Raw genomic sequence first — 12,147 nt, 5'->3', positions numbered from 1 at the left:
TTAATGAGTTGATATCACCGTGTAGACGATCCTAACGGTTTAACAGGTGACCAAAGGCTGATTCTAAACGCACCTGATGGTTTATTAATGAGATCTAAAGGTGCTGTTCAGGAAGCTAGTGGTCTGTAGTGGAACCCACGGCCAATTAGAGAGCAAAACTCTCTGGTTTTAATCCTAACGGCTTCTAATGGGCCTTTTTCAGCAGGGCAGCGTCTTTCTAACGCAGCAGGAAGCTTTTTAGGTCGAATAAATGTCTAATTTACAATGTCCGCCCGTTTTTTCGCGGACAGTTCAGAGGAAAGACCTCTCCATGGAAACGGCGCGTTTTCAGGAGCCAATCAGAAGGCCAGCTGACTCGCGGGCACCTCGCGCGGTAACTGGAAAACTGGCCGCGGCTGCTAATTAGCATTTAGCTCGCTGGCGGCGAAGGAGGAGGGCGGCTGGTTTGTGGACAGAGACCAGAGAAATGGCCCCGCTGCGCATTTAAACAGAGAAAATGAGCTTTTAGACCGGCCGCAGGAGGCAGAGCAGCCGGGAATGAGCCCAGTCAGGCCGGCTAGCTCGCAGCCGTCGGTGGGTGGGAGACCCGCTGTGACCGCCGTGTGGTGGAAGGTTAGCTAAGCTAGCTAGCCGTGTAGCTAACCTCTTAACCTGCAGGGTTCCTTTGTCTGAGTTTTCAGACTCCTCTTAAGGCAGATTACTCAGTAGCTGCGTGAAATAAATACAAACTTCTGTTTTATTCGCTTATTTATTTATTTGGAAGTTAAACGTTTAAATTAAACTGGATTATCACCATGAAACAGTGAGTTTAGTACTGAGCTGTTAATCTGAGTTTACACCGTCAGCGCGGTGACCCCAGCAGAGCCCCCTCACAACACCACCTCACTTTACTGGGCTTTCCCCCTCATTCACTGCACACACTGTTCATATTAATTATAATCAGTAGAAGTGCAGCCTTCTGCACGATGACCACTGGGATAGGCTCCAGCACCCCCTCACGACCCTGAGGGAGAAGCGAATTAGCAAATGTTTGTGTCTTCTTTCCAGTCAAATAGATGGTGATGTCATTTTAAACCCTTTTAATAAAAGTTTAACCCGCTTCAAGAGTGGGTTAAATGCGGAGTTGAAATTTCCCTGTTGTGGGACTAATAAGGGTCACTTAGCCAGTTCCCATTAGAAATCAAAACCCAGCAAGTTGTGTATCTGATGGTTATAATAGTCCTTTTTAACAGGGCACTGAAAGACAAGGATTCAGTTTTGTTTATCTATACTCTTAAAAAAAAAGATGCATGGCTTTGCCTGATTAAAGGGTCCTTTGCATCATGAAAGAGTTCTTCAGAGTGATGGAGAATGTGCCGTAGATAGCTCTGTATAGAAGAACCTATATACCACCAAAACTGTTCTTGTGGTGTTGTTAATAGACCCTTTTGGGAGCTATATAGAACCCTTTTTGAAAAGGTTATATACAGAACTGCCTACAGAAAACATTCATGCATGTTTTTCATCAGTCTAAAGAACACTTTCATGATGCAAAGGACCCCTTAATTGTGCAATGGTTCTATATTGAACATTCTTGTTTTTTCTGAAGAACCCTTGAAGCACCATCTTTTTGAAGAGTGCAATAAGTTAACATGCTTAACGTAAGTTGTTAATTACTTCAGTGTTAAACCAGCTTCAGAGATGTCCTGCACCAAGTCGGTGGCCACTGACCTCTCCATGGTGGACATCTCCAACCTGGAGGGTCTCCAGACTGAACTGACTCAGCTGAGGATGCTGGTGGTGACGTTGGAAGATAGATTAAAGTGGAAGGAGCAGGGCGAGTCTCAGAAAGAGGTCAGTGTTAGTTCTGTCTGGACAGATCTTTTTGAAGGGCAGGTCAGTCTTTATGCCAAAAGGTTCCCTTTTAAAGGAGCAGCTTTGGGTTTTCCCTCTAAAATGTACCTGTTCTGAATATTTTTTGTTCTGAATAGTTTTAAAGAGGGTGTTGCTGTTTTTTTTAAATTCGTGCTTCTAGGGAAGCGGCCAGTCAGCATCGCCTTCTACTGTTTGTGTTCAGAATGTAGGTTAAATGGAGGTGCAGGTGGTGCAGCAGGCTGCCGAGTCAAATTCAGTTCTACTTTACACTTCAACAGTTTCTATACTAAATTAATAAAATGATCGTGTGCAGTAGGTCTGCTTGACGTGTAAGAACACACACAGCGATGCATGGTTTCTCTAGTTCAGTTGTATTTTACTCTGCACAGTTAGATATGGCTTTGTAAAATATTATATATAGTGATTATAAAATACTGCAAAATATTATATTCTATTTGTAGCTACTGTATTTGCACAGTTGCTAAACATCCATTTTACAAAAATCCATCTAAAAGTGCCACAAATTTCCCAAGTCAAAATAAATGTCATTCAAAATGTTTCTCCACGTTCCTTCCTCATGGATTCCCTCCAGTCTATTATACCAAAACAAGCACCGTTCTCTGCTGTTTGGAATCCTTCGGGAGGCATTTTAAAATATATTTTTATTTCACTAAAATAAATACATTTAAATATAATAAAAATATCGAAATAACTTTTGAGTACTTACTGCAGATGTAACAGGCAGAACCATTGTTTTCAGAGGGATGATGATTTTATTACATTATCATGGAAAAACATGTGCTGCCTCGAATATTGAGCTTAATTGCTTTAAGAATGATTAAACTGAGCTAGAGCTGAAAGATCGTTTTTATATTGTAATCGATCGTAATCATTTTTATGTTGAAATTGCAATTTTAAGCAGTAGAGTTTACAGAAGTGCACTGCTGATCACCACAGCAACACAGACAACAATCTTGCCTAGCTAGTAGCCTACAAATTTAAGATGAACATCGACCTGAATGGAGCTGCATGGATTTATTTGCATTTATAATCATTCCAGCTGGTTTCCTGAAGCTTTTAATCTGTAAAGAGAAGCTGTCGGACACCAAAACGTGAAGATGAAGTCCGCTTCTTGTTTGAATTGTCCCATTCCACCTCAAACGATGCAGCAGTTACATTCTGGCACCATGTAAGGTAGAACAGGAAAATTCGTACAAGAAGCTGGAGAATGAGAAGCTGACTTCAACCTTGTAAAAAGTCGATCGTTAGACCTTTTTACAAGAAACTGTTCTACTTTTGAAGAAAAGTTTCCTCCCAGAGATGTGAAAAAGTGGCTACAGTTGAGCTAAAGCTTAAAGCAGAGCAAAGTGAGTTTGCATTTTGTTTGTATTATATTTTTGGCCTATACTAGTACATTAGCGCATATTGAGACATATTTATAGCCAAGACAGTAAAATGAATATAAAATGTTGCAGCTCCCGAAGTGGTTTGATTTTTATTAAAAGGAACAAATGTCTGTTCTTGTCATTTGGATTGCTGACCCTTGAGTTAGATCAGATCAGAAGCAGTTGCTGTATATGTGCCATCACAACTAACTGGTAGTCTTTTGCAGTTTCAAGCTTCAAGTTTCAAGCTTCATGCCAGGAAAAGGATATTCTGGTCTTCTTGGCCAAAAAACAGGCTTGGAAATTAATTCATAGAAAATAGTTGCATTTGAATTGCAGTCACAAAATTGGTGAGATAAATTGCAGCAAGATATTCTCCCCAAATCATTAATAAAAATATCGTTTATCATTGTCGCTACAGGGAATACATTTAGTTTGAGCTTCAGAAGAGTATCAGAAGACAGCACTTGAGAACTCTAACATTAAACGTGCATCCTTTAGTGAACAAACCTGCTGTAGGAATGTATTACCAAGTGTATTTATGTTCAAGTAATAAACCAGTTCAGTCATTGTTTTAAGCAGTTAAACTCAGTATTTAAGACAGGATTAAGATTCTGTAAAAAACTTTCACAGCTCACTACAGAGCACAATTTTGAAATTTTACATTCTTGCATGAATTGGACAAATTTAGCTTGATTTTTTGGGGGGGGTTCTTGATGTAATCTATCAGGCTCTAGGAAAGTTGGCACAGACTGACCCATGAATCTTGCACGAGAAAAGACATAAATTTGGTTTGCTAGTAGACCTATTAATGAATTTATGGCAGTTTTTTTTAGATTTAGATGCAGTTTAGCTATAAATGAAATTACGTTACACATGTTTCTTTGAGTTTTACAGCTTTCACATGAGGATTTAGGCCTGAAGCATGAAGACATTGATGTAGAGCTACAAATACTGGACGCAGTCAGCTTGGTAGCCGTTTTTAAAGATGAACTAAATTCAGAACAAAGAACTTCTACTGGGCAGAATGGTAGAGAGCGTTCCTTGATGGAGGGTTTGGAGGGTGAACTGACTGTTCATGTTAATGGACAGACCTCCACAGAGATCCAAGAAGCTGTTTGTGAAAATGAAAAGCAGCTAACGCTTCAGGGGCTGGAGGAAGGATCTCTACAGCATGAGCATGAAGCAAACACTGTGCAGATGTCCAACACTGAGTTCAGCGGTGAAGACCAGCAGACACAGTTAAAGATGTGTTCAGTGAAGCTGCTGGACTACAAGAAACTGATCAACCCTGACAACCATGTCTATACCAGTAAGTGCAGTTTGAAAACTGCTACCAAGCGTGCTTAATGCTAATTTTGGACTATTTAGTGTATTTTTAGGCAGTCCAAAAAGTGGGGTGCAGTAAGCATTGCAGTGACTGGCTTAACATATGTAGTAAGGAGAAAAACTGGTCATAATCTGGAGAAAAAGCTTTTTATGATGTTTCTATTGACTACATTTCATCAGTAGTTTCATCAATTATATAAAAAGCATTCCTGAATCCAGCCAAATTAATGAAATTTAACTATTTTGGGTAAATTCATGCCTAATTAAGCCCTTGATTTAATGAACTACACTTGTCTAATTTTCTTTACAGATGTGCCAAGCCAATTGTTGCCCAGCAATGAGAATAGATGTATAAATGGAGAACAGATTCAGAAGAAAGGGATGAGCAGAAGAGGAAAGCCTCAGAAATCTTCCTCATCTTCACTTCACTTCAACAGACATGGTAAACACAACAGAAGGAGGTCTTGTCCCTGCTCAGAGTGTGGTAAGTTCTACCAATGGTCAGACCTTAAAGCCCATCAGGTGACACATATTAAAGAAAAGGCTCACAAGTGCTCTCAGTGCAGAAAGTCCTTCAGGACCGCAACAAGAATTCTCCAGAGGATTCATATTGGAGAGAAGTCTTACCAATGCATTCAGTGTCATAAGGCTTTCACATGCTCAGAGTACCTTAGAAAGCATCAGAGAATTCACACCGGAGAGACTTACAAGTGCGCCTTGTGTGGAAAGTGGTTCTCCAGCCCATCGTCATTGTTGCAGCATCAAAGAATTCACACTGGAGAAAAGCCTTACCAGTGTTCTCAGTGTGGGAAAGCCTTCTCTCAGTCGTCTAACCTTAAAACACATCAGCGAGTACATACTGGAGAAAAGCCTTACTAGTGTTCTCAGTGTTGGAAAGCCTTCTCTCAGTCTTCTAACCTTAAAACACATCAGCGAGTACATACTGGAGAAAAGCCTTACTAGTGTTCTCAGTGTCAGTGGAAATACTTTCTCTCAGTTGCCACACTTTAATTACCATCAGAAAACACATGCTGCAAAGAAGACTTAACATCATCCAGGGTTCAAAGGCATCTTGGAGACGACAGCCTCCAATTATCACTCAGATTATCTCTTTGTAGTTCTACAGTTACAGTCTGTAGTCCATCTGTTTCTCTGCATAATTTGTTACCCTGTTCTTTTATGGTCAGGACCCCCACAGAGCATTTATTATTTGGGTGGTGGGACATCCTCAGCACTGCAGCGACACTGATGTGGTGTTGTTGTTTTAGTGTGTTGTGCTGGTGTAAGTGGATCAGACCCAGCAGTGTTCCTGGAGTTTTTAAACACTGTGTCCACTCCCTGTCCACTCTATTAGACACTCCTACCTTGTCGGTCCACCTTGTAGATGTAAAAGTCAGAGACGACAGCTTATCTGCTGCTGCACAGCTTGTGTTGGTCATCCTCTAGTCCTCCATCAGTGGTCACAGAAAGCTGCCCACAGGACGCTGTTGGCTGTATATTTTACGTTCTCCGTCCAGCAACAACACTGAGGTGTTTTAGAAGTACTGTTGTGTCTGATCTACTCGTATCAGCACAACATACACTAGCACACCACCACTACATCAGTGTCACTGCAGTGCTGGGAGTGATCAACCACCCAAATAATTCCTGCTCTGTGGGGGTCAGGGTAACAAAGTATGCAGAGAAACAGATGGATTTCAGTCTCTATTGTAGAACTACAAACTGAAACTTTATGGTCAGTGGCGCAGATAAAATTGACAATGTAGTTAATAAAATGCTTCTATTTTGTAATTCTTTTAACTCAATACAAAAAATTCAAGACGAATGTAAGTTTGAGTGAAAAATAGTTCAGTACTTTTGAAGCACACTGTATTTATATATATATATATTATATATATATATATATATATATATATATATATATATATATATATATATATATATATATATATAATGTCTCAATTTCATTTGTGTAGAACACTGTAACGTTTGCACTTCAATAGTTAAAATTAAGCTTATTATGTTGTGAATTGGTGTATTATTCTTGTATCTGATCTCCAGAAGGTGGCAGTCTTTATCTAAAATTAGTTTGGTTTTGAGGAGGAGGCTGTTGAACATCACTGATTCATACTGAAACACCTGACACAGTTAACACTAAATAGAGGGATAATGTTAAGCGTAAGGAGGAAGAGGATTCGTTTCACTTTTGCCTGTTATCTGAGTTCAGACACTGTTAAGTTATTCATGCAGTTCTAACCTGCTGAAATGTTACAACTTGACAAAATATGTAAGGTTGTTAATGTAGGTTTTTTTCATTATGATCACTTAATTGGTAGGGGAACTTGCAAAAAATTTTACTTTTATTTCCAGTGAATTAAAATTTTTAGTGTGTCTGCCATAAGAATAATGCTGTAAATGTAAAATAAAGTACATTATTATACATTATGCTTTCTCAGTCATTTTGAAATCATTCTTTTGTATACCTCTAAGATTTTTCAGGTTTATCTGCAACTTCCTGTTAATTATTATGAAACCTGTGACATTGTTGAGGAGGAGCATAATAAAGTACCTTTATTGATTTTTCTTTAACCTCTTGTTTTATACTGTTAAAATTAGTGATTCAGTCTTTTAAAAAGCTAACGTATTTGCTCATGCTTCAATGTATTTGCTCATGCTTCAATGAAGAGCTTCCTAAAACTGATTCTGCAATACCCCCTGCCCAAGGTCAGATTACAGTGGGCCCAGTGCCCCGGAGTCTCTGACTGCCAGGCGTCTCTAACTGTCAGGGTCTTCTGACTGCCTGGAATCTCTGACTGCCAGGGGTCCCTGACTACCACGAGTCTCCGATTGCCAGGGCCCTCTGACTGATAAGAGTCTCTGACTCATGGGTCCTCTGACTGCCAGGTGTCTCTGACTGCCAGGGATCACTGGCTGCCAACAATCTCTGACTGCCAGGGATCACTGGCTGCCAACAATCTCTGACTGCCAGGGATCACTGGCTGCCAACAATCTCTGACTGCCAGGAATCGCTGGCTGCCAACAATCTCTGACTGCCAGGGATTGCTGGCTGCCAACAATCTCTGACTGCCAGGGATTGCTGACTGCCAACGATCTCTGACTGCCAGGGGTTCTGACTCATGAGGCCCTCTGACTGCCAGGGCCCTCTGACTGCCAGGGGCTCTGACTAATAGGGCCTTCTGACTGTCAGGAATCTTTGACTGCCAGGGCCCTCTGACTGATTGGTGTTCCTCATTGTCAGGGATTTCTGACTGCCAGGGGCTCTGACTGTCAGGAGCCTTTGACTGCCAGGGCCCTCTGACTGATTGGTGTTCCTCATTGTCAGGGATCTCTGACTACCAGGGGCTCTGACTGTCAGGAGCCTTTGACTGCCAGGGCCCTCTGTCTGATTGATATTCCTGATTGTCAGGGATCTCTGACTGCCAGGGACCTCTGACTCCCAGGGACCTCTGACTGCCAGGGGCTCTGACTGCCAGGGATTGCTGGCTGCCAACAATCTCTGACTGCCAGGGATCGCTGACTACCAGCGATCGCTGACTGCCAACGATCTCTGACTGCCAGGGGCTCTGATTCATGAGGCCCTCTGACTGCCAGGGGTCTCTGACTGTCAGGGGCTCTGACTAATAGGGCCCTCTGATTGCCAGGGGCTCTGACTAATAGGGCCCTCTGACTGTCAGGAATCTTTGACTGCCAGGGCCGTCTGACTGATTGGTGTTCCTCATTGTCAGGGATTTCTGACTGCCAGGGGCTCTGACTGTCAGGAGCCTTTGACTGCCAGGGTCCTCTGACTGCCTGGTGTCTCTGACTGCATGGGACCTCTATGACTGCCAGGGGCCTTTGACTGCAAGGGATCTTTGACTGATAGGTGTCCCTGATCACCAGGGGTCTCTGACTGCCAAGAGTCTCTGCTTGCCCAGGGGTCTCCGACTACCAGGGATAACGTTACATAAATACTGATAACAGCACCGTTTGGCCAGAAGCTTATCAATATTCTGAGACTGACCAGTCAGGCACCAATACCAATTTAGTACCTGTTCTCCTGACCCATCCCTAAGAGATACCAAACTAAGAAGGAAAAATAAAGTTGTAGCATGTGTTTAAACAGTTTTTCCTCAGTATTTAGAGACAATATATATCAGTAAATTTCACTGAGACACAAATTCTTGTACAAAACATTTTTCAGTTGCATTTTCATTTATTCTTCTGAATGAAAAGAACAAACTGTTATGCTTGACAGGAGAGAGACGAACGCGGATGAAGCTAACTAGGTACCAGGGATAGCCAGAATTCGAAAACCACAAAACCAGTTCCAAGTTTAAACATGAGAAAGCCAAAAACCACCAGCGAAAGCACAAGAAATTTTTTCTTAAAACCCGCTTTTAGTTTTCCCAAAGATCCTGACATTCCCCAGTGTTTCTTATCTGGGATGTGTTGGGAACCGTTCTGCACTTTAAGAAGACATCATGAATCTGATGTAGACTTTTTTTAGGACCTTTACAATTATTATTATTATTATAATTATAATTATTATTAATTGCATTCATTTTTTTTAATGAAATGGTGTTAAATTAAAACTGAATGTATAAGTGTGTCTTACCAGTCTCTGGAGTTACTTCAAAAGAAGAATTTTAAAGAGGCGGAGTTGAAAGCCAGAATTGCGGAAGGTAACATGACAGAAAAACAATGGATGTTAAGAAGAATGGAATGGGTGGAGTTTAGTGTCTATGAGTTTAGCTACTGAGGAATGAGTTTGTTTCTGTTCTGTACGTATTCATGTCAGTCTGCTATTGCTTGTTTATTTAATAACCTTATAGTTACGGAAACCACACACACACCATCTGAACCGCTTATCCTTCTGGGTCGTGGGGGTTGCTGGAGCCTATCCAAGCTGTCATTGGGTGGAAGGCATGATGCACCCTGGACAGATTACCAGTCCATCGCAGGGCAGACTGACACTCAGTTTAGCACGTCCAGTTGGCCTGACTGCATGTCTTTGGAATGTGGGAGGAAACCCAGGGAGAACATGCAAACTCCTCACAGAAAGGACCCTGGTCACCCGGCCGGGAATCAAACCCAGACCTTTCTTACTGTGAGGCAACAGCACTACTCACTGGAATACTGTTTAAGTAAATAAGCCATTTATTTGCTGTACAAAAGAGTCCTTCTAATATAATGGAGTTGATTTAATTGATGCCAGTATCTTAAACAAAGAATATTTGACTGAAGTTAATCTAGCTAGTTCCAGTGTGAACTTGGAACAGCAGCTCAGTGGAAAGGATTCATAATTACTGGGCTTTAACTTTACTCACTGCTGAAGTGTGAATCATTAAAAAAATTAGAAAATAACCAAAAGTTGTAAATTAAGATATTTAAGCTTGAACCTGTTAAGTAACTTTACTTATTTTTTTAGGCAAAAGGATTGCATGATTTTTTCTACTAATTTAAGTGTACTTTAACACACTATCAAGCATTATTTTAGGTTTGGCTAAACTTTTTAACTTTAATTTTATTTACAGTTTTTTTTTTACCAGGTTTCTCTTTGAAAGACAGACCTTCGCAAAGGAGATAAAGAAGGGACATTTGCTCTTATGTTGTGCTTATCAGTGGTTCTCACTGCCCTGCAGCCTGATAGTTATAAAAAATAACTCTTTGTTTTCTTAATCAAACACATCTGTACCTGTCAGACATTAGTTCAATATCCAGCTATTCCTGATGTGCTTAGAGTGGAGAAAACCAGAACATAAAACAGTGCACTCACGCAGAAAGATTTATGTTGCACTGAAATCTGCATTGACAGTATTGATATGTTAATATCTTGGTTTCATTTGTGTGGAATATTATAAAGTTTAGAGTTTAATAGAGTTAAAGATTACATTTTATGGCATTTGGCTGACGATGTTATCCAGAGCGACTTGCAATTTGATCCTTTTACACATGTAAAATGGCCAAGGCAGTATTAGGAGTCTTGCCCAAGGACTCTTATTGGTATAGTGTAGGGTGTTTGCCCAGGTGGGGATTGAATCCCAGTCAACAGTGTAGAAGGCAGAGATGTTAACCACTACACTATCACACAAACTCATTATGTTGTGAATTGGTGTATTATTCTTGTATCTGATCTCCAGAAGGTGTCAGTCTTTATCTAAAATTAGTTTGGTCTTGAGGAGGAGGCTGTTGAACATCACTGTTTTGTACTGGAGAAGCTTAAAAACCCGATGAGCTCTGACTGCCAGGGGTCTCTGACTGCTAACGGCCTCTGAATGCCAGGAGCTCTGACTGCCATGGGCCTTTGACTGCCAGGGGTCTCTGACTGCCAGTGCTAGGGCCTCTGACTGCCAGGAGCTCTGACTGCCAGGGGTCTCTTACTGCCATGGGCCGTTGACTGCAAGTGGTCTCTGACTGCCAGGCACTTTGACTGCCTCTCATTTAGGTAAGCGAAACACTTAAACTAAGCCATCTTATAAAAGTTCTTTGTATTTGACTGAATACAAAAAGTTTAAAGAAACACAAAGACGAGTCTGACACGTTCTGTTTCACTAAAAAGTCTTTTGGTAACTTTATTTTTTTATTTTAAGAGTGTGGGGATGTGTCCAGATGTCATCATACAGATGTCAAAGATGCACTGGATGTTCTGTGTAGTGGAGCATGTGCTTTAAGCCAATAAAGCTAACCCTATGAAACTATATGGAGAAAAAAGTATTGAGAAGTATTCCAGACATTACCAACTGTTGTTCAAACAAGGAGAACAACAGACAGCTGTACCTCTACTGTCTTCTTTTGATACAGCAGCACTATAGAGAAAAATGCAGTTCAACTCTTTAATCCATATCTCATTTATGCCAGTTTATAAGCACAAACCGAATGGTATTTCAAAATGAGCCTGGCCCAAATTTGTCAGGTTGTCTCCTGTGCACATGCAAAGATTCTAAATAAAAAAGAAAAATAAAAGAAATTAAACAGCTGCTATGCTAAATGGTCCTGTAACAAAAAACTTTAAAAGGAAATAAAGAAGAGTTTTTTGTAGCTCCTCAAACAATTATTGCTTAAAGACAATGAACATTTTACATTATTTAGCTGACGCTCTTATCCAGAGCAACTTACAATTTGACACAGGTAGGCCAGGGTGGTGTTAGGAGTCTTGCCCAAGGACCCTTATTGGTATAGTGTAGGGTGCTTGCCTTGGTGGGGGATTGAACCCCAGTCTACAGTGTAGAAGGCAAAGGTGTTAACCACTACACTCACCAACCACTGAGAATATAACTCAGTACATCTCAATGTGATGAAAATTTGTGTTCAAAACCAAAAAGCTGATGTCTTCTTGCCTTTTTATTTATACTTTTGAATAAAAATGCTGATAAAGAAATTGCATCGTTTATTGATAAAGTCTGTAACTGACAATACATAAAAAACAATTAACATTCTTATATAAAATTATACAGTATGTGCAACATGTGCCAACAGAATCTACAGTCCTCAAAATTGGTTGGTCATCTAAGGCAATGAATTCCATTTTTCATGGTCTTTAGTTATTCTTTACACTTTTACATTAACAATTTCTTCACTT

General features: G+C 40.6%; 1 protein-coding gene across 1 annotated transcript; it reads left to right on the top strand.

The window, feature by feature from the left end:
• The first annotated feature begins 1,680 nt into the window (after positions 1-1,680).
• Positions 1,681-5,447, top strand: LOC119264702 (zinc finger protein 528-like). Its single transcript, XM_037543343.1, has 3 exons — positions 1,681-1,833; positions 4,137-4,551; positions 4,879-5,447. Exons 1-3 carry the CDS (start codon positions 1,681-1,683, stop codon positions 5,445-5,447), a joined length of 1,137 nt encoding a protein of 378 aa, XP_037399240.1.
• The last annotated feature ends 6,700 nt before the right edge of the window (positions 5,448-12,147 follow it).

This window comes from Pygocentrus nattereri, chromosome 12 (assembly GCF_015220715.1).
Source record: "Pygocentrus nattereri isolate fPygNat1 chromosome 12, fPygNat1.pri, whole genome shotgun sequence".
Classification (NCBI taxonomy): domain Eukaryota; kingdom Metazoa; phylum Chordata; class Actinopteri; order Characiformes; family Serrasalmidae; genus Pygocentrus; species Pygocentrus nattereri.
The sequence above is the reverse complement of the archived record's forward strand: the minus strand, read 5'-3'. Positions and strand labels throughout refer to the sequence as shown.